Source organism: Semicossyphus pulcher, unplaced genomic scaffold (genome assembly GCF_022749685.1).
Source record: "Semicossyphus pulcher isolate SPU_LCO1_2020_fin unplaced genomic scaffold, fSemPul1.0.p SCAF_10, whole genome shotgun sequence".
NCBI lineage: Eukaryota > Metazoa > Chordata > Actinopteri > Labriformes > Labridae > Semicossyphus > Semicossyphus pulcher.
In genome coordinates, this window is record NW_027211604.1 from 8299205 (window position 1) to 8321576 (window position 22372).

The 22372-nt window shown below is 42.9% G+C and overlaps 1 protein-coding gene across 2 annotated transcripts in view; it reads left to right on the forward strand.

The window, feature by feature from the left end:
- Nucleotides 1–22372, forward strand: part of ksr1a (kinase suppressor of ras 1a) — a 33111-nt gene that overhangs the window by 8452 nt on the left and 2287 nt on the right. Inside the window, exons 2-20 of one of the 2 annotated variants that reach the window (XM_069670426.1) lie at nucleotides 1967–2107; nucleotides 9205–9352; nucleotides 9439–9928; nucleotides 12361–12542; nucleotides 13875–13944; nucleotides 14068–14151; nucleotides 14232–14293; nucleotides 14376–14485; nucleotides 14955–15123; nucleotides 15443–15484; nucleotides 15819–15867; nucleotides 15956–16019; nucleotides 17905–18198; nucleotides 18297–18493; nucleotides 18585–18681; nucleotides 19955–20088; nucleotides 20409–20540; nucleotides 20666–20801; nucleotides 21000–21133. In XM_069670426.1, coding sequence (XP_069526527.1) covers nucleotides 1967–2107; nucleotides 9205–9352; nucleotides 9439–9928; nucleotides 12361–12542; nucleotides 13875–13944; nucleotides 14068–14151; nucleotides 14232–14293; nucleotides 14376–14485; nucleotides 14955–15123; nucleotides 15443–15484; nucleotides 15819–15867; nucleotides 15956–16019; nucleotides 17905–18198; nucleotides 18297–18493; nucleotides 18585–18681; nucleotides 19955–20088; nucleotides 20409–20540; nucleotides 20666–20801; nucleotides 21000–21133 — 2735 coding nt within the window. The remainder of the gene's footprint in view (nucleotides 1–1966; nucleotides 2108–9204; nucleotides 9353–9438; nucleotides 9929–12360; nucleotides 12543–13874; nucleotides 13945–14067; nucleotides 14152–14231; nucleotides 14294–14375; nucleotides 14486–14954; nucleotides 15124–15442; nucleotides 15485–15818; nucleotides 15868–15955; nucleotides 16020–17904; nucleotides 18199–18296; nucleotides 18494–18584; nucleotides 18682–19954; nucleotides 20089–20408; nucleotides 20541–20665; nucleotides 20802–20999; nucleotides 21134–22372) is intronic. The other variant, XM_069670434.1, reaches the window with a different exon arrangement.

Below are 22372 nucleotides of genomic sequence, written 5' to 3' on the forward strand. Positions count from 1 at the left end.
TGCTGTCTGCCTGCAGGTTTGCATATGTAGAGAAAACGTCTATCGGTCTTTACCTCCCATAAAAGGAGCTGCTCCTGCTGGCTGGGCTCTAAGGTCAAATGCACGCAACTAAAAGGAGGTTCAAGCACGACAGATGTTTTGGAAACAGCAGGACACCCCTTTAATGTTTGACTTTTAGAAGCCAGTGTTTATTTTGTGTTGGCATCGACATGTGAGGCCTGAAAGTTTGCATTAGGGCGTGTGTGTGTTTTTTTTAGGATATTTATTTTCCTCTGAACCAACCGGCTTTTATGACATGCTTCTTGCTTGTAACTCGTAAAACTTTTTATTGGTTTGCATTCAATAATGCATGCAGTTTAATTATTTTATAATGCTCTCAGTGCAACTGATTGTAGCTTTTTAGCTCTGCAATTACTCGTCAGTCGGAGTCGACACTGAGAGCATTTACATCCTCTCCAGCCTCCCCTCTCTCTCTCTCTCGTCTCTTTCATCTCTGCGGCCCACAGCGGAGATGCTTTTGTTAGCTCCCACGAAGCAGCCTTTTAACATCCCAAGGCCACACTTTCTGAGAGCAGCGTGGCTGTATGAGTGTCTGTCTGGCTGGTGAGTGGATGTGTCAGGGAGAAAGTTGAATGAGCAGAAAAAAAGACACACGCTCCTCATTGTTGCTCCGGCACTCGAGAGGTGCACGGCAGGTCGAGAGCTAGCTGGTGTTGCGCGGCTCATCTGAAGGTGCTGCCTGCTGTAATGGACTCTTTACAGATAGACTGCGAGATAAGGAGACACACTATACGGCCGCGCCGACCTGCACAACGCGGGCCGCTGCAAACCAATACCACGGTGTTCATTGTAATACTTACTCACAGGACCACTGCACTTGACATTGGCTCGGAAAGCGCTTGGGTAAAGTCTCCCAGCTTTATATGTTGTTGAATATTTAAGTGTTTTAAGGCGGTGACAGGTCTGGCTTTTGAGGGTTTAGGTTGTTCTGGAAACTGATGCGCCCAACGTCATGAGACACTACAGCAAAGGTCTTCTCATTAATGTGCTGATTAGCAGATGCAAGCATTAAAAAGAGAGACTGCTAGGAGGGAGGGGTTTCTGTGCGTCACTTAGCTACTAACCTGAGCGGTATTAAAAGCGATATCTTGCCAGGTAAGCGTTTGTTCTCCTTCTAATCATTTCTTCCCCTGCTTCATCAGCAGCACCAGAATGTGGAGACTTTGGGGAATCTGCTCTCCAGAGAGGAAGGAAGGAGATTATTGCCCTTAACCGTCTTTGCCAAATGTCTACAACTACAAGCCCGAGCAGGAATTATGTCATAGCTAGAATCTAGATATGAATAATTGTTACGAAAGGTCTCGTACTACTTTATCGCAGATCTTTTAGATAAAAGGAAAGTACAGTAACTCTGAAACTAACTGGAAAAATCGACAGCTCATATATGGCGCTTTCTTCCGTCATTATGTCACTAAGCTGCTTTCTGTTCCAACTGCACTTGTTTACTGTGCCAGCAGCGCAGATGCTCTCATTAGATGACCGGCTCATTGTTCCTCTGTATGATAATAGCTGCTTATATCTAATTAACTGTCTTGTGCGGTGGGGGCACTGGGAAATTGGGTTAAACAAACAGTGGAATCGTTACTGCAGGTACATTGAGTTCAGAATGGAAAAAGGCTGCGAGTGCATCAGGTTAACCTTCATTACATCGGTTTGTATGATCTGTGGTATAATGAATGTTGACCTATCTAAGGTTGCTTTTTTAATAGGCAACAATGGCTGGTATTCAGTGTGTTATTACTCAAAATAAACACATACTTCATTATATCTGTCATCTTTCTTAGGCAAACTTTCCACTTTGAACACAGAGGTGTGACAGATATCCTCCTCAGCTCCTAGCACGCTGTGAGTCTCCCCTCTAACCCGCCCCTCCCATCTGAGCTATGTTCTCTGTTGCTCCCTGCAGGTGAAGCTGATGAAATACATCTGTAAACAGCTGCAGTGCAAGCAGAAAGTGCCAGAGACAGAGAGGCCCGAGGCTCTGGACCGATATCCACACTTACGAGACTGGCTGCGCACCATCAACCTGCGACCGGAGCTCATCGAGGTAGGCCACGTCTCTCTCTCTCTCTCTCTCTCTCTCTCTCTCTCTCTCTCTCTCTCTCTAGCTCTGTGCAGCCTATGTGGCGCTCAGTCCCGTCTTCACAATTGCATGAGGAATGCATGACCAGTTAAAATTCAAAAGTCTTTCTTAAAAAGAAGCCCTTTTTTATGCCGTCAGTGTTTTAGCTGCAAGCGGGGGCAACACGTCTGAACTTCAGCTTGAAAAAACAAAGCTACTACTTCGTGAAAAACAGCTACTTCCCATCGTTTTTTCAAGGCATTACATACAACTGGTTTTATGATACAAATATGGAGAGACGGCGAGATTAGCATGTCCTTCTTTAGACAAATTTCTTGTGGTTGCATGAAAATCTAGTTCCCAGCCTGCTGCCATTTATATCTTTGTGCCGTGTTAGTGAGACTGGAGAGGGCCTTTTATACAAGTGTGTGAGGAATGTCTTCATAATAGATATCTGCTGAAGCCTCAATACATTTTTATAAAAGTGCTTTACTGTACTTTCGGCTTGTGCAGAGTGGGATTTTTTTGTATTGCATGTGCTTAGAAAATATATAGGCTGTCTGTTATGTCTTGTTTTTTAATCACAGCTCAGTTTAGAGTCCATGTAGGAAAATGATTTGCGTGCAAAATCTGCATTATGGTGTATTATGTTGCCCTGTGGTGGCCTTGTAAGATGTGACCTTCAGATTGATAGCCAGAGTTCAATCATGTTTAACATGAGTCGGCGTCTGAGCGGGAAACAGACTCCCAACCAGCTTATCTGACCTCTGACCTCTTTGTGTAGAAAGAGGGGCCCTAACAGAGATTATTCCTGTAGAAAATATACATACAGTTTTGTATTTATAGAAACGTGTCCCACTTTTTGCTTGTACTTGTGATCACAAGGGAACTTCTTTGTTTACCATAAAATCCAGACTATAAGACGCAGTCTGTTTTGGGGGCTTACACAGAGGGGAAAATGGTTTTCTATAGCTATGTATTAATTTAAAAAGTGTTATTTCAACACTATTTAAATTAATTTTCATTTAAAACAATTTCAAAACACACACAAATTACAGCCTACCATCTGTTTTCACCATGTCAAGTTAGCAACCTGCTAGCTGCTGGTGCGGTAGCTAGTGGTAGCTGGCAGCCTACGGTAAAGTTGATTGTTGTTAGGGTGGCGGCTGCAAGGGCGATCATTATGGTGCATGTCTGTGACGAAGTGTAGCAACAATCAAGTTAGTTTTCCTCTACAAGAAACAGCACTGCGGCATATTGTTAATAGGAGACGTTGTAGCGGCTTGGACCCGGCTACAGATTAATGCGGAGGTAGACCTGGTCTGCAGTAGAATTATCGTCTCAGATCCGATCGGCATTGATGGGGACAAAAAAACTCGGTCAACACGCTAATCTCCGCCCTCCTTTCTAAGTTCTGCAACTTCTTGTCATCTCGGCTACAAACTCCGCCCGTCTCCGTCTGAACAGTGCTCGAACATCATTGCAAATTTGTCTGCGCCAAGTTTGATAAACAGACAGACTGGGAAAAGAGACGATCAGCATTTATTAACGGGTCTTCCCAGGTCTGAAAGGGGTATCATACACCGAATTTTACAGTAGTTGCCTTGTGCAGTGCTCTTCTGGATCACCACTTTTATACACGGAATATCTAGCTGCTTATGCACACCTGACAAAATACAAAACATGTGTAACACACATCCATTGCCTTGCCTCTCAGATTTAGTGTCGTTGTCATCCCGCCTCTTTGTTTGTCATATTTTGTCGTAATTTCCTCTCCTCCTCCTTGCTGCCCTTCCTGTGCCGCTCTGAACTCTTTCTTCCTCTCAGCTACTGTATGTTTTCATTGTGCTTGTCTGTTTGTCCTTTTTTGGTGACCTAACTGTAACCTGCTTATCTTACATGTTTTTCTTTAATACGTCCCGAGTTTGTGCTCGCTTTAATTCTACCGCCTCGTTCCATATCTGATTATGTGTCTTCTGTTTACGCTCCAGTCATATCAGTCATGCTCAGTTTGCTGTTTTAGATTAAACCTCGTACTTTCCCTTCAAAGAATTCAGCTTTAAGCCTGGAACAAAAAAACAAAGATTTCAAAGAACGGCAGAAGTGCTCATTTGTGTTTCTTGTATATAAGCGGGGATTTCCCAAAACATGTAGAGCCGTTATGCCGTAATGATGACCCATTTAGATGAAACGTTATTAGATTGAGATTTCTTCAGCGCACATCCTCAGTCTTTACTGCGAGGCCTGGATTGTGTAATAGATGATCCCAAAACATTACAATGATTTCATGTCGTATTTATTTTTATTCTTTATCTGGGATCCAATCTCTCTGCTCCCATGCTGCAACTGACATTGAGGTATTACGTAATGTTATAGCAGCATGTTGATGCCATGTTGGCCAGCTTCCTAAATGACCATGTGTGCGGTTCCATGAACTAATTAACTTTGTCTGTGGCTCAACTAATTCACCTCACCTGGATTAACCCCGGGCTCACCGCGAGAGACCGTTTCCAAAGAACTTTGAGCCGGCCAAAAACTTGTAACATTTCCAAAAATAGGGTTTAAATGTGACTTTTTCATGTGTAAATCTCAATTTTTATGAATACTTAATATTTAAAGGTGCATCCTGTTTTGTTTCTAAGTCTAATTATGTGTATATAAGCATTAGATTATAGGAATTCTAAGGACTCAACAACGTGATGTTAATTGCTTTGTACATACGACCAATTATAGTCTACCAAGACGCCACAGAACAGCAATAACGTGTGCAAGCTCTGCTGTTCATGATGCTAAAATTATAATGGTATTATGAGTGAGTAGGTGGGAGGGGAGCGTAGGGCCCACAGCCACTTTTGAATATCACATCACTCACCCGTGTCCATGTGTTTGTGCATCTGTCTGTGTCTGTGTGTGTGTGTCTGTGTGTGTGTGTGTGTGTGCTTCCTTTTGCTGACAGTGTACACATGAGTGTGGGAGGTTGCCCTACTTCTCTGATCAGTGTTTGCCCTCTCAGAGCAAGGGTTTAACCTGACTGATAAGCGATTGCGTACTTCCCATGTCACAAAAACATCCTAAAATCACCGGACTATCTCCTGTTTCCTTCTGCGTTGCAGTTGAGTGTTTGTGCTGTCATTTCGCCTCCTGTCTTACTAACCGAAAATAAAATAGTAAATGTAGGTCTGTATTCAGCCACAGTCTTTGCTGTAAACCATGGTCCTCTGCTAGTCTCTCTTTTTTTTAGCTACACAGATAGTAGTCTAGGCCTTGACTGTGTAACTGATGGAAATGAGAGACTATACAAAGCCTGAGATGGGAGTATATGAAAGTAGCTTAGGAGTTATCCTTACATGTAAAGCATATTAGCAAAGGATCTCCTTGCAGTTAAAGGGCCAGTTCACTGATTTTCAACCTCAGTCCTATCATGCTATTATGAGGAGCTAATGCCATTATGGTAGGAAAAAATTGCATTTTGGCTCTGTGCCTTTGCAGGACGCTATCTGCTTCTCCAATGGGCCCTGGAAAGCCTTCACCAGACTGCGTAAAACACGTCTGTTGTGGGGTTCGGTCTCAAACTCCTCCAACAAATTGGGGAAAAAACACTGGCGAAAAATGCAGTGATGGTGTAATTTATTTTTACCGGCCTCCCAAAGTGCAGTTAGTATTTATAACAAAAATGTGGAAAATGTGAAAAACAGGAAAAATACCATATACAAAATTTACAAGCAAACAATGCAGGAGTTCCACATGAACTCTTATGCAAAAATCACAAAAATAGCAGCAATGCAAAAACAGTTCTCTCAGCCGTTAGCTCCTCTGTAACAAACTCCAGAGTAACTTCTAAAGTTAAATTTCAAGCGCCAGGAGCTTTTAAACGTTTAACACATTTTATAATAAGATTTTATACATTTTAATAACCATCTTAATCAAACCAAAACAATATATTTGGCAAATATAGATATGAAACAAACAAAAGATGTTATGATGACCTTACGTGATCATGAATGCACAGCAAATCGGGATATTTAATATTCGGAAATGGGATGCTCTGTTTCTCTCACCAAACTTGCATAGCGTGTACGCACCTTGATACGCAGCGCACCTTGAGGTAAGGAAACCTAATGCTGTTTAAATGCGATTTAAGGTTAACAATAGAACTTTCAAGTGTGCACCCTTGGTCGTGCTACAGAAACGGAGAGGGGAAGAAGGATAATGGAGAGTTTTACAAGCAGATTAGAGACACTGATGGAGAGGGAAAAGTTTGGTGTGTGTCTGTGTGTGTATCTTGGTGTGCACTGCCTGCAGTCAGTGACAGAGCCGCTCCGTCACAACGTCATCTGGCAGAGGCCAAGGAGCTTGCTAAACTACACTTCCTCGATCTAGGACGCCCGCATCCAATGTCATGTCTCGTTCAGAACCATCAGGTTTGAAATGTTGACTGCAGACCTGAAGATTATTTTAACGTATCTTAGGTATATTCTAGTCGTATTTCGGATTCTGTACCGCTCTGAGTTATTGCCTGCAGCGATCAATGTCCTTGACTGGAAAATGATAGTATTTTACTCCAGCGTCTCTCGCTGGGCCGTTCCTTTCAGAGGGAGGGGCGCAATTCATGCTGGGTGTTGTAGGAATGTAGAATGGGCGAAACCACGAGCTGTTTGTACAACTTTCTCCACAGCTATGGTGCCAATTTAAAAATATTATTGCTTCTATCGATTACAGAGAACACCAGCTTTGACTGACAGTGGCTTTTACCAAGGGCAAACTGCTCCTTTAAAGTGGAGGTGAAATTAAAAATGTAATTTTAATCCTTTTAGATCACATCCCCGGTAATATTGTGCACCTATTTGACAATATAGGCCAAAAAAATACAGAAAATCATTTTTTCTTCCGGTAAAACTAAATTTCACGCATGCTTACGTAAGTTAGCACCAAACAATTTCAACCAATCAATCTGCAACATTTAGCCGCAGAGCACCAAGAACGCTTGGTCAGTTAGCTACTGCGCTGTGGAGAACGTCTGTCTATGCCCACTTATCAACGATCAAATCAAACCCCTCTAATGATATGTCTCGCCTGCATGTCCTGTTTCACCAATTCTGTGCCAAGCAGTCACAATCTCTGGAGCTACAACGATTAGTTGAGTAGTTTGTGTGAAAATGTCCAACATTTGCTCGTTCTGGCTTCTGCAATTAATACCTGTTTGTCTTTGTTATTTAAACGAGCAAATGTAAAGTGGTTAGAAGTGATTAGAAGGAAGTCCCTTTTACCTCTTGGACATTGTAATTACAATATTTTGACATTTTCTAGACCAAACAATCATAGAAAACATTGTTGTACTGAATATCGAGGGCAGAGCCAGTGTTCGGTGTTTTTGAAGTCATTATAAATGTAATTTCCCACCATGAATTTGTTGTTGATGTTTCTGTTTCTACAAAGGTTCAAAGCTTGTTTTGTGAATCCAGTCTCTCATTAGGTTTGAGCACTTGAGCTGGTTTTAAATCCCCAACCTGTTTCCTGTTACTCTCATAACATAACAGCTGCATTTTTCTGTCATCATGTGATAAAATAGTTGATTAGCAATATAATGTCATACTTGTCACTAACGATCAGTGGTTGCAGGTTGACACGTAAATGCAGACCAGTATCTCCTCAGTGTATTAAAGATATGATCTCAAAGATTTCACTTTTGTTCTCTTTGGCGGCACCTAATGGCAATAGATGGTAATTGCGGGGATTACACTTCCCTATTTAACCATACGTCCATGGTTGGCTCCCTTTGTTACGGTTGTAACTCTTGATTTCTTTCATCTGAGCGTCGAATTTGTTTCTTTCTCTTTGGATTTTCACTTATTTTTGAAGTTGTATCTGTAGTCATCGATCTTTTCTTCGTTTGTTCAGCCATAGTAGATTACTGTTTACTCACAACACTTGCAGAGACCGGAAAAGCAGCCGCTTAGCTTAACCTCTCTGGCAGACCAACCACTGCTGCCAACCACTTGTGATTTTTTTGCGCGAATGTCGCCACAGACACCCTGTCCGTAATAATACTATATACTGCAAATGTAAAGGCTTTCATCAGTGGGCCATAGGTTCAATCACCATTGTGTTACCTCATTAGGCAATAGATAGTGACTTAACAGACGTTTATTTGAATGAAAATATATAAATATATATTTATTTTAAATCTAAGATATATTTGCACGTTACTTTCACTGCCAGGCTGATTGCAAACCAGCGTACACTGTATTTGCTGCTGGCAGCCATGTATCTGTGTCTTGTCTTATTTCATTCTATATTTGTAGCCTACCAGTGCTTCCCAGTCAGTCTACTCCCACACTGTTTTTGCCTCACTGAAAGAATCCTCTATTACACGTTGTGTTGTGTGTACCCACTCTACCCACTCTTCCTTCACCTCAGTGTTGTGATCATTCCATGTAAGACTGACCTTTAATTTATGCATGACAAAGATGTGTTGGTAAAGTCAGTAAAGCCAAGTGAACTTGGCTGGCTCTCAAACAGGAGGTTAAAAACTGTATTGACTCTGAATATATTGTTGTTCAAGCCTTTTCTTAAAAAGTCTCTGCCTCTCATGTTCTGTTGAACAACGTGGCCTTGTATGCAGAAGTTTTTAGGCCCGCGACCTATTTAAAGTAGTTACTACTATCTACTGATACAGACATAAAACCATGTCAGTAGTACGATATAATCTGCACTTATCTCCCTGATGAGTGGAAGAAGTGCTATGTGAAATGCCTCAAACAAACAGGATTACTCTGATTTCCAGGAACAGTGCAAGTCAGAGTTTCTATGACCTATTTATTATCGTACCATGCTGCACTTTTAATGCTGACTTACTGCAGGCTGTGGGGATGAGACCACTACAGTGTTATAGGACTGAAACAGAAGTTTAACAGATTCCAGTTGTTTCTTTGTTTTCTCTTGTGTCACAGATATTTTTCATTATGTATGCACTAGCTGTGTAAAATATAGGAGAAGGCTATTAAAACATATTAAATATACCTTATTCTTGCACAGTTATTAAATGCATATCCATCCTTTTCCTCTGCGTTCCTCCTCTGCAGGCTGTGGCAGCAAAGTTGTCCCTGGATGCCTTACTGCAGATGACAGGTGCTCAGGTGAGGGACACAATGCGAAGACTCGGCTCCAGTTCAGAAGAATGTGCAAGGCTCAGTGCTGCCCTCTCCTGTCTGAAGAGCGCAACTGAATCAGGTTTGTGTTTTTTACATGGGCGCTTTCATAACCAAGTGCATCACCATCTAATTCTTCTTTGAATTCAACTTGTGGTGTTTTTCCAGGAGGTGAAATGAGGGAAGACGCCGGCACGTGGTTGTCCGAGCCCACAAGGAGGGACAGCGGCTCTCTTCTGACCGCAGACCAGCTATCAAACCTGGGGACTCCTCTCCGCGCTCACAGTCCCTCACCCCTCGCACGCCCATCCACCATCCACTCCACCCCATCCACCCCCTCCGCCACATTCCCGCATCCCCGCTCAGGCTCCCTGTCAGCAGCACCGACCCCCGACGCACTGGCATCACATATCCACAGCGAGAGCCCTCTCGCAGATCCGTTCCCGATGTCCTTAGCTCGCACAGCCCGGCTCCACGGACACACTTCCACCCCACCCATTACCCCGCCCTCAAAGAGGCGCCACAGACTGAAGCCCCCCTGCACTCCTCCGCCTCCCTCCCGCAAAGTGCTGCATCTACTGCCCAACATCACCCTGACGCGCAGCAAAAGCCACGAGTCCCAGCTGGGCAACCGCATCGAGGACCCGCCCACGAACAAGTAGGTGCTCAGAGAGCTGCTCGGACTCACAAACTGTTAGAGAATTCACCCTGTGCAGAGATTTTCATAAGTAGGTCACATCAGAACTGCATGGGAGTTATTAGATCACACGGTAATTGTTGATTTCCACTGTTGGTTTTTACAGTACATGTTAAGAGGGTTTAGAGGGGCAGTGGTATTTTTGATCTGTTGTTGCCAATTCACACACAATGAATGAGCAGATTTTTTGATTAGGGGTTAATCGTTTAATGTCAGTCACAAACAGTCAGAAGCATTAACGCGGTACAGCCTCCCATATTTGAAGATAAGTTAATTCTATTAGTTAGATTAGATTTCTTGTTTTATTTGACCTTAATTGAGTTATTTGAATGAATGTTTTGGATTGTACTAGACAGTCGGGAAGATGACTTTATACGATACAATGCCAGCTCTGTGCACATTACAAATGTTATCTGCTGTAAGGTCAAACTGTCCTTTAACACTGTGAAATTAGACAATTTAGTTGAGATACATTTTCAGCTTCTTTTTCAACCAACCTTTTTTTACCTGATCTTTTGACGGGCCAGTATCGAGTCCCATTCAGATTCTAGTGCAATTAAAAACAAACATTATTATTATAATTTTACAGCTGTAGGCCTATACTACTTACACTTTATGTCAGCACCCCGTATAATGAAGCCTTGCCTACTGTAAACATCATTGCTGAACTGATGGTACTTCCAATGATAAATATTGGTAAATTGCTAACATATTGCTAGCCCTGACTAACTAGCATTCTCTGCAGGCACCACACGGTTGTCATTGTTGTCATGTTATTAATTACTGTAAAATCCGGAATATAAGTCGCACCAGAATATAAGACGCAGTCTGTTTGTTGGGGGTTAATGGTTTTCTATAGCTATTTATTAATTAAAAAACGTGTACAAGTTATTTCAAATTTAAAACACAAAAATTATAGCCTACCATCTGTTTTCACCACGTGGAGTTTGCAATCCTTACATTAACGTTACATTACGCTTGTAGCACCATCGTCTGGGTAAAATACCGCAACACAATAAGATACCTCTCTCTGCTTTTTATACTGGTATATTGGTTGCACCGGTATATAGGACGCAGCCCACTTTTTAGATGAAAAAAAAAGTATTAAAAGTGTGTCTTATACACCTGATGTAGCAGTACCTGAAACTAGCTCTTATTTGTTGCTCTAAAACAGAAGGCAGTGGCAACCAAATCTATGCTGGCACTACAGCACAACTTGCTGTGTAGGCTACTGTGTTGAAGCATTGAAGAAGAATAGATTTTTTTAAGGCTGTTATGGGATCAGTGTGTAGGATGGTATCTTGACGATACCGGTCCTGCATTTTAAGGGGTGTCAGAGGCATTTCAGTCAGCGGTATCTGTTTCAGAACAACTTAAACTACTATTCACCTGTAATGGGTCAGCACAATGGGGAATTTAAGGGAACAGTCTTACTGAAAATTCAGCAAATAGCTGTACTGGTTGCTGTAGCCATATTAAAAGAGCATGATCATACTGAGTTTAAAGCAAGTGGGTTACTGTTTTAGTCTCCTGTCACCTACTGATGGGAACATTCTTCCTCAGAGCATCTGTGTTTGGTCTTACCTCAATCTTACACCGTGTCAGGACACAAGCAGAGCCTTCCTTGATACATTAACATGCGCTCTCTCTATCTCCCTGTTTCACATCCTTTCACATCCTGCCTGTTGCTCCTTTGCTCTGCCTGCATGCGTGGAGCTAATCCCCGCACAGATTCCCAGAGATTATGACTCATGTCAAAACAGGAAGTATTTCCTAGGACTAATGCTCAGAGGTGGCAAGACACACACAATCTGTCTCTCCCTCCCTCATTTCCCCCCTCTCTGCTTCTATTGTGATTGGGTGCACACACACAAACAGGCCACATGTTTATCCATAATATCCGGTCTGTTTATGGAAAGCTTTACTGAAAAAAAAACACAGGCAGAAGTAAATACGGCTGACATAGATCCAATGCTTCTAACACACACACCCAGCTGATCCTGCTAGTTTATCCTGGCTTTGTACACACCGTACAGTATATTACAACAACAATCTGTAACCAGGTCACAAGTCTGTGGGTCTGCTGTTTGAACAGAACGTAACACTAAATTCAACAAATACATTAAATAGTGTGTTTGTGCGCGGCAGAACTGGCACTGCTTTGTGCTTCAGTCCTTGTGACATCAGTCCTGGTGTTAAGGATGTCACCCTGGCTGTCCCGTGCCAATACTATTTAGGTGCTCCAATGTGACTCTCTTGCCCTTATGTAACACGCCCAGTACAGCATGTCGTTTAAGTAATAGTCTGGACCTGCTCTGAAATCCAGTCTGGTTTTTCGCCCTATATACCGGACCTACTGACTCTCCAATGTGTGTTTCTTTCAATGTCTCCAGGTGTGTGAAAAAGAATAAGTTGCTTCTGAATATGCAAGTCAACGGGAACGGATGTGAGGACTCGCCTTCTCGCTACCCCGTCGTATCTGCACGCACCCCTGGAGTCACCCCGGCAGCCACCCCGGCATCTTACACCCTGCCTGGCACGCCCACCCTCCTGGAGGAGCATCATACCATTAAGAGTGAGTCGTGCTGATGATTTGATTATTTGACTAAATAAGCCTAAATTGATATTTCAGATGCCTTCATGTGCAACCAAAAGTGTTGGTGTTTAGGCTTGAAAGTATATGATGCTTTTTTATCTGTAATCTCTCATTAAGCATTCGTATGTGAGGGACTTATAGCTTCACTCTGTTCTGGTGATAATGTCTAAATCAGCAGTCAAACCTTTTGTCCTGAAGACGCCTACCCAGCCCTGTCAGATGTATCCCTCATTAATTCCCACCTATAAGTTATAAATGTAAAACTCAACTGATTTTATAAAATTAGATCGTTTTTTTTTTTCATACAATTGAAGTGTACATTTTTAGGGTGCGTGGTCTCTTTCAACCACTTATCCATTAATTTAGCTAATTATTCCAACCATTTATCTGTCACTTAAAGCTGACTACTTCAACCGTTTATACATTATTTTAAGCTAATCATCACTTCAACTGTTTGTGCACTACTTTAAGCTGCCTCTTAAGACTTTTTTACGTGATCAGTTGACTAAAAGCCCCCCTCCGGTGAAAATCAGTTTATTAACGTTATAAACATCTCCATGTGGTGTTTGTCATGTGCTACAAGACATATCAGGGACAACATAAGCAGTCATCTCCCTGGCTGGGCCTGTCTGCTTTTAAACTGCAGTGTACCAAGGACAGGCTGAACAACACAGATTGGCAGGTTTGAGACGTCACAAACCAAAGGAGCCAATCCTGTTAATGGACAGGTTGACGCTATGCATATCATTATGTGTAACCTATGGCAACCACTGCGACGACGTGCAAGCCAGCTGTAACTGTCATCGTCATTTTTGCAAACTCACTACTGACTACTAACGTTAATGTGACAACAACTAATTAGTCCATTTCAAGCTAGCTAAGTTTCAACAAGTTGCCACTAAACGATGGCAGAGGCGTGATTTGTTTTCGGCTGTAAAATTGGGGTATTTTGAACGAGGGAGAAGGAGGAGATGCCTTGGGAGGATTTTTACCAGGTAATTAAACGTATCAGACACAATTTATTATTTCAAGCAGAGGATTTTTTATATCTTAAAACATGACTGAAACTGGTCTTTAATATATGGATATATTCTTTTTAAAAATAATTATGCACTCCATAATCTTTGCAACTGCAGATGTAACCCTGACTCACCAGTTTGCCTGGTGGATATTCAGGGATTGAAGTTGTTAGATGCTCATTTTAGATGTAAATAACCACTGGTGTCACTTTAATACACACCAGTTAATGTCGACATAACTCAAACCTTTACATTGATCTGTTTCTCCTTCTCTCCATCCTTCCATGTGCAGATAACGTAGCAGTGCATCGCAGCTCCCCACAAGCAGTGAGGAGGGACATTGGCCTTGCAGTCACACACAGGTACATCATAAACTTGTTTCAAAGCAAACAAGCTTCAATGACCGAATTCTACTTACAAACACAGTACAAAATATCTACTATGTTAATATAACTGGTTTAACAGCATTTCTTGTGTTAATGTAGGTTTTCAACCAAGTCTTGGCTGTCACAGACGTGCCAGGTGTGCCAGAAGAACATGATGTTCGGGGTTAAGTGCAAACACTGTCGGTGAGTTGAGCACTTTTGTTTTTAAAGAGCGTTACTCAGCTTAACAGAATGAGAAAACATGCCGTGTTCTCTCTGTGCAGGTTAAAGTGCCACAACAAATGCACAAAGGAAGCCCCATCCTGCAGAATCTCTTTTCTACCAAGTAAGCTGCGTTTTATTCTCAGTCTCCTTCCTAAGCTGTCGTTAGAGAAAATGTTTTGTGACAATCTGAATTTCTCTTCTAGTCGCCAAAATTCGAAGGACCGAGTCTGTTCCGTCTGATATTAATAACCCTGTGGACCGGCCGGCAGAAGCTCCACAGTTTGGCACACTACCAAAGGCCATTACAAAAAAGGTAAAAGGATTTTGCATCACAGCGCACAGCTTCACTTTATGCAGCTCTTTAAAACAATATTGAATCATGTGAATTTGCAAAATGCCACTAAAGTACGAAGTAGTGTTTTGTCTCTGCCACTGACGTGTTTGTATTAAAACATTTCCCATAATCCGCGTTGGTTCCTGTTGCACAGATGACCTCTCCCTGAACAACTTGTACATGTGTTTGCTTTGGAGAGGAAAGACAAATAATTCAGCAAGTGATTCTGCCTGCAGCTTTTCAGTCCTTAAACCATCCGCCCCTTTTCAGAACATAGTAAAGAGTAGTGATGCTCTCCTCATGTAACCCCATCGAATAATCCTTATTTCTGCTACAACACAGAACGGCACATTTTAAATTGCATCTGCTTCAATCAATCTTAATATAATATAATATGACTTTTATCTACCAATCTAAGAAGTGTTTGCGTCTACCTCCACCCCGCCAGGATCATCCTCCAGTAATGAACCAGCTCGACTCCAGCAGCAACCCGTCCTCAACCACATCGTCTACGCCTTCCTCTCCAGCACCCTTCCAGCAGAGCAACCCCCCCAGCGCCACGCCGCCACCCAACCCCTCACCCAAAGGCCACCGGGACAGCCGCTTCAACTTCCCAGGTAAGCCTCTACAGCCTGGATACAGAAACACAGTAAAAACAACACAAGTAAAGATACTGCAGCCTGAAAGACACTACGTACATACTGAAATGTGCATGCTGACATTGTCCTTCTAACGTTCCTCCTTATGATACAGATACAGATTAACAGTATGTAATGGTACCATAAAACACCCTCTCTCTTTCCTTCTTTTCTATATGTGACATTAACACTGAAAACAACTGTGCTTTTTACATGATCTGTTCATTCAAAGCTTCTCTAACCAAAGGTCTCTCTCCCTGCCACGCTTGTCGGTCTTTCCCTCTCTTTTTTACAAAAGCTGCGTGTTACTTTCAGCATAGACAGCAGTTCATCTTCCCCGGTGAGTTGACGGTTTCAAAGCGGCATGATGCATTGTAATTCTCCCATCGTTCCACCCTCCAGACCTTAGATCCCCTCTCTCGGTCCTCTGCATGTTTGCTTTCAGGGTTGCAACAGGTACTGTTGCAGACTTACACACGTGCTGGCGTCAGCATTGCATGTTGAAACTTAACAGCCATTTGACACCATCTGCTGGTGGTGGTAGGAAACTGCATGAGGAATCATGTTTTTTATGTGCTGGGTTGTAGGGTTTTCTGAGAGGAAATGGGGCTACATAAAAAAGGGACATGATTTTTTCTTCTCTCTTTAGCTCCTAAACCATCTTTTCTCTACAGATGTCTCCAGTCCTGCTCATTTACATCCTGATGTCCTCCAAGACACTGTGTAAGATATTTATATTAAAAAAATTATGTTTAGACAGTTGAAACAAATTTTGATTTTACCCCTCTGATATCAATTCTCTGCATTACAGCAATGAGACGGAGCATTTGGCGGATGACATACATGCTGAGCTGGTAGAAGATGAAGATGAAGAGGTAATGCTGCATCATGCTGTGCATGCAGAATACACACTGAGGGGGGAACTCACTAAAGGATTGGGCGGCTTTTGTGCCCGCGAAACCTGTGCAAATGACACAAAAAGACCTCATTCTCCAAGCACACGCAGAGGGCTGAATGCACCCCAAAGTGTGCTGCAGAGCAAACAGCGTCTCTGTGCTCCGGGGCTGTTTGTGTGTATTTATAAAGAGTCATTATGCAGACATTCGGGGCAAATTTGGCCCCTTTCTTTGCGAATGAGCCTCGTTGCAAAAAGCACCTAATGTGCTAACAGCACCGCGCAGTTAGAGTGAAGATACTACCGCCTGCAGAGAGCTGGCGGTAACTGCGGCGCAGTATTATAAGAGCTGTCACGCTCTGAGTTTCCACTGATCATGACGACAGTTCCACCTTTTGTGTGATCAGAAAATATATTAGTCTATAAAAATAATCTGTTAATAATATATTGTCATTATTATTATTATAAGCGGGAGACAAGTCAGTCCGGGGCTGTGCAAGGCTCAACCCCGGCACACGGGAGCCACTACACATGACGGTGATTATTATATGGACGAGCTGCTTATGCGCGCTTGTTTAAAAAAGTGAAGCTGCGTTACAGACAGTTAAAGTAGTAAACACCTGTCGAGTCTGGGCTTTACAATAAGCTGTTAAAGCAGCTGCCTCCTCCGTCGAGATCCGTCAGTGTGCGCTCCACTGTTGCCTGAAAGCGCAGCACCGCGCAGGTGCAGACAGCTTATCTCCACAATCAGACACAAAACAAGAGCAAACTGCACGGCTCTGTGAAACTGTATGGCCGTGTGTGCACTGAAATATCATCAGTGCAATTTGCTTTGTGAATCGGACCCTGAGACGGAGCAGATAGCGGGCGCAAATGATGCGCAATTTATGGAGCTATCAGCAGCTGCAATCCATTCTTAGTGAATTAACCCTTAGTTCAGGTTTTGCTATCAACACAAAGACGTAGTTTAATTGTCATTTTTCTGAAATGTATCTTGCACCACTCTCTCATTTGTTTTTTGGCTGAACAATGTAATCCATAAGTAGTGGCAAAAAGGGGGCTAAAAGAAAGGAGTGAAAGACGGTGATGTCATTAGGGGGCTCACTGAGTAATAATGAGCGTAAACAACCTTGGGAAGCCCTGGCCCGGTTACTCAGGATGAAAATAGACTGTTAACCTTAGACAAAGCTGAAAATGGTGAAGTTGACCCAGGTCAGCGTGGCAGAGGAACATCTGATTGGATGCTTGTTACGACACTAAAATGAGTTTTGAAAATGAGCTGTCAGAGCAGAGACGTGGGTCAAACTCATTTCTCTCAAACTGTTTTGGCTTCGGAGCGGCTCAAAGGCCAGTAGCTCGGTTATAGTAATTCAGGGTATATCAGGTCATTTTTAGTGAGCGCTGTAATATGATGGTAGCAATTTTTCATGTTATTAAAATTACCACATTGCAGGTTTGTTGTAAATAAAGCAGCATGAGAGGGCAGGCTTTACCCAAAAACAGGAGCTCCTCTGACATTTGTTTATTGGAACCGGGCCGACCTGTTTGGCTGCGATGATGCTGCGGCTGTGTGTTATTAATTTAACCAGGAGAGACCAAAATATTACTTTATTACAGCGGAGGCAGCAACACAAAGATGGAGACAAAAAACAACCCTTTTTATTTCATTCTGGCTGAAATTTCCAGAAAAGATTGAAGACCAACTGCACAATTTCATATTGACTCATTCCCCATATGACCTAACACACAAACATGGGTAAATGTGGATGCACTATATAAAATTTTGCCGCATTTAGCCGTTTCTATCAGGTAGTTTTCTCATTTTTTATGCACATACATAAACGAACCCATCGACACTCTTGCAGGAAGGAGAGGAGGAAATTGAGGTCGAAGATGAAGACCCTGAAGCGGAGGATGACAATGAAGAAGAAGACGAGGAAAACGAGGACGACGGGGAAGATGAGGATGACGAGGAGGACATTAGGATGAACGTAGGCTCAGACGGTGAGATGGATGGCGATGAGCTGGATGATCTGCCCAGCTCTCGGGGGAACCAGTGGAAGGGCCCCATCTCCCGCAAGGCGAGCCAGACCAGCGTCTACCTGCAGGAGTGGGACATCCCCTACGAGCAGCTGGACCTCGGAGAACTCATAGGGAAGGTGAGGAATTGGACGTAGATATTATTATTTGTAATATATAATGTATGTATGTATATAATCCGATTAGGCTCTGTTGCTGAGGGTGTTTGTTCTTGCAGGGCCGCTGGGGCAAAGTGCATAAAGGGCGATGGCACGGCGAGGTGGCGATCAGACTTCTCGAGATCGACGGGAACAATCAGGACCATCTGAAGCTCTTCAAAAAGGAAGTGATGAACTACAGACAGACCAGGCACGAGAACGTGGTCCTCTTCATGGGGGCCTGCATGGCTCCACCACACCTAGCTATTATCACCAGGTGAGCTGAAATGTCAAACACACCTTCGAGAATTTTAAGTGGAACACGTGTTTTCATCGTCAAGTTAATCTTCTCTCCTCTCTCCCCACAGTTTCTGTAAAGGGAGGACGCTGTATTCAGTTGTTCGGGACACTAAGAACACTTTGGATATTAATAAGACGAGACAAATTGCTCAGGAGATTGTGAAGGTAATTTTATTTCTTTTAACCTCTATTTAAGCTCTTATTAAGTCCAGACCCAGATTTAAACACTTTGAAGGGATAATGAAGCCACATATCATGTTATAACAAAACTTAATATATAAAATATGATATTGATTACTTCAAATTATGGAATTTGTTTAAATTTTTGAAGAATCTACACATTATTTATTGCCTTTAAGCTCTTCTAACTGTTACAAGGGGTGCTACGCTTGTATAAAACCACTGATAAGAGGCAGGGTGATTACTATCTCAAGCCCCTATCCCACTGGTCAAAAACCCCGGTTTTTTTGCTTAATGGGAAAGGTGACAATCGGCATTCAGACCGGGTCAAATGACTCTGCAGTAGACCCGTGTAATTATCGCCTCGGCTCTGATCGGCATTGATGGGAACTCAAAACCCGCGTCGACACGCTAATCTCCGCTCCCTTTCTGCCGCGATGCTGTGCTTTGTCGATAACTTCTGCGACTCCTTGTCATCTCAGCGACAAATTCTTTGTCCGAGCAGTGTTCCAAATTTGTCGGCGCAGAGTTTAATTAACAGACTGAATGAGTAATAGATACAATAAAGACCTAACCACCGTCACGTCTTCACTGTTTACTAACCCTGTTTCCGGCGCGTTTGTGGTGTCAGACGGTGACGCAGCAGAAAACAGACCGACAGGAGTATACTTCACTGGCAATGGGAACAGAGAAAATCGGCATTTATTAGCGGGTCTTCCCGGGTCTGAAAAACCTGCGTCGACACACTAATTTAGACGTGAAAGGGGTATCACTGTACAAACACTCTTTGAGATCAACACTGACTCACATTTGATTGGTGGAAAGTTAAAGGCACCAGGAAGTGGCTAAGTGAACAGCTAACAGTTTTTGACATGGATAAATAATCACATTGATTGTTGGATTTGTTATTATGGTTTCATTTAATACAGTCTCATTAAAGACACTGTAGTTTGAGGCTGGATTAGATAGCTCATGAAAGACAGACAACTACAAGTAAAAAAAGTAAGCCTCTAGCATGCAGCGTTCTGAACATATTAAAGGCACAGTAAACGTGATGACGTGCACGTCGACACCCGTGGGAAAACTTTGGGAGAAATTGCAGAGAAATTGCTGAGTCTCAACTTCCTGGAAGTACTGACTGTTGAATACCAGGAAATGTGAAAAGAAGCAGCTTGAACTCTCACAGTCCTGTCTGAATTAACATCTGATTCTGTATGAAAACGCCTAATATACTGCCGCTGTCTGTCCTCCGACACAGGGAATGGGCTATCTGCATGCTAAAGGCATCGTTCACAAAGACTTGAAGTCCAAGAACGTTTTTCATGACACCAATAAAGTGGTGATCACAGACTTCGGGCTGTTTGGGATCTCTGGAGTTGTTCAGGAGGGGAGGTAAGTAACACCACTCGAGAGGCCTTAAATACACAATCTCAGCTGAAGTGCTGTTCACACTGCCCTGCTATCACCTGGGGACGTCCAGCGATTTGTAATAATTGCTAAGGGTCCACAATGGCTGCAGTTCTGCAGGCATCTCCTGTGTCAGCCAGTATTGTGTGTAAACACTGGAGCATTTCTAGCAAACTCTTGTTATCTTTGCCAATTTTAAACACTTATTTTGTACTTTCTTTGTGTATACTTAGTTAATGCATCTTTCCACTCATATTTTCCACTTTTATTTGTTGTAACAAAGATGTGTGTTGCTTTTTTGCCAGGCGAGAGAACAAACTAAAACTTCCACATGGCTGGATTTGTTATCTGGCTCCAGAGATTGTGCGCAGGATGAGCCCAGGTAACAACGAGGACCGCCTTCCTTTTTCCACCGCCGCAGATGTGTACGCTTTTGGGTGAGTATATCTTTAGTATACATCTTGTTTAACTTTTATCACCGGAGACCTACAGTCCCGTGGCACCTGCTCTTGCCTGAGAGAGTTTGACAGAACATTTATACTTTTGCTTTCCCCCTTTGAAGCACCATTTGGTATGAGCTTCAAGCTAGAGACTGGCCGATCACCAACCAGCCTGTGGAAGCTACCATCTGGCAGGTGGGGAGCGGAGAGGGCATAAAGAAGGTCTTGGCGGAGATCAGCCTTGGCAAGGAGGTCACTGTGAGTTGAAACAGAAGTTTATCAGTCGTTCAGAAAAGTGCGTGTTTGTTCTGCTTGTATAACAGTTGCAAATAAACTGTGCTCTAGCGATGCGGAGATAAACTCTGTCGATCGATCATCTTTCATAGTCCACAGGTCAGAGAGTGCGCGGATCACTGCCTTTCCTGGTGCGCTGACTCATAGTGCTTTGCTTCTCAGGAGATCCTCTCTGCCTGCTGGGCATACGACCTGAGAGAGAGGCCGACCTTCACCCAGCTGGCCGACATGCTGGAGAAGCTGCCCAAACTCAACCGCAGGCTGTCCCACCCCGGACACTTCTGGAAATCTGCAGAGTAGGTATCCAGACGGGAAGGACGATGTGAAGACACTGGACATGTGGAGAATAAAAAAAAAGATTGTGTCTTTTCTGGTTCCATGTGGCACCATGGCCTGTCAGTGAGGATCCTATACAATATGAGACTGTTACAGAGTTCGTCTTGGGTTACATAGTCTTAAAAATATTCTTCTTAAACGAATGTTCTCTTTGAAAATATGATGGATAGGTTTGAAGTATTTCATAGTTTCCTTTCATCCTCACACATGACGATGAAAGGAGTACATTCTGTCGCAGCACCACAGCATAGCTCCTCTCAGCTCTGTTGCTTTCTCTCTAATGAAATGTGAACAGTTTATATGTGTAAATGTGAATTCAGAGTTTTATTTATTTATTGTCTAATGACACTTCTGATAATTGTCTTATGACAGAAATGGAGCAGTTTTAGCAGGAAAATGTGTCCCAGACTGTTACACATTGTGATCATGGGTTTAGTAAACTAGAGTGACAGGAGAAGAGACAGATCCACACACACACAGTTTCTGTCCTCGTGCACGTGTGATACACCAGTCATTTAGCGAGAAACAGCGGGGGCAGGAGGTATCATCACTCAGTTGAATCTTTTTTTTGTCCTCACTGTTATTGGGGTTTAGTTATAGTCTGTCGACGATATAGCTCCTGGAGACAACGATGAACATGTCTGGTGTAGCCAGCGGTTAGCGATAAACAACTTTCATTCAAGACTTCCTTTTCCGTGTGCTGCATTGTTTACAGAAAACGGGTCTAACCTTTGCCGCAAAGATTGTTAGCTGTTAGCATTTAGACGTCTGTTTATAGAGATTAATACGAAGCTAAATCATCATCAGATGATGTTGATGGGAGCCGGGATGTCATTACGTTCCGCCTGCTTTTGCTCTCCACACAGACTGTTTTTCCTGCATACGCCGCAGCCTGCTGATACGCGATTGGCCAATATTAGTCGGACTACAAGCGTAGTTCAAACAGAAACCAGAACACTTGCCATCCCTAAAATCCACGTCCTTGCCTAAAGAGAGATTATGGGCTGTCTAATCAAGTTAAGAGTCACTGTTAAATGTGTGAAACCAACACAAAACAATGGAATAGCATAAATACAAAAACTCGAGTAGAGAGAATTCTTGGACCAGAAAAAAATCATTTCCATCTTTTTATTTTTGATACCTGACATGTGGTCATTTTGATCGGTATGTGCTCATCCTGTACGTTTCAGCACCAGAAT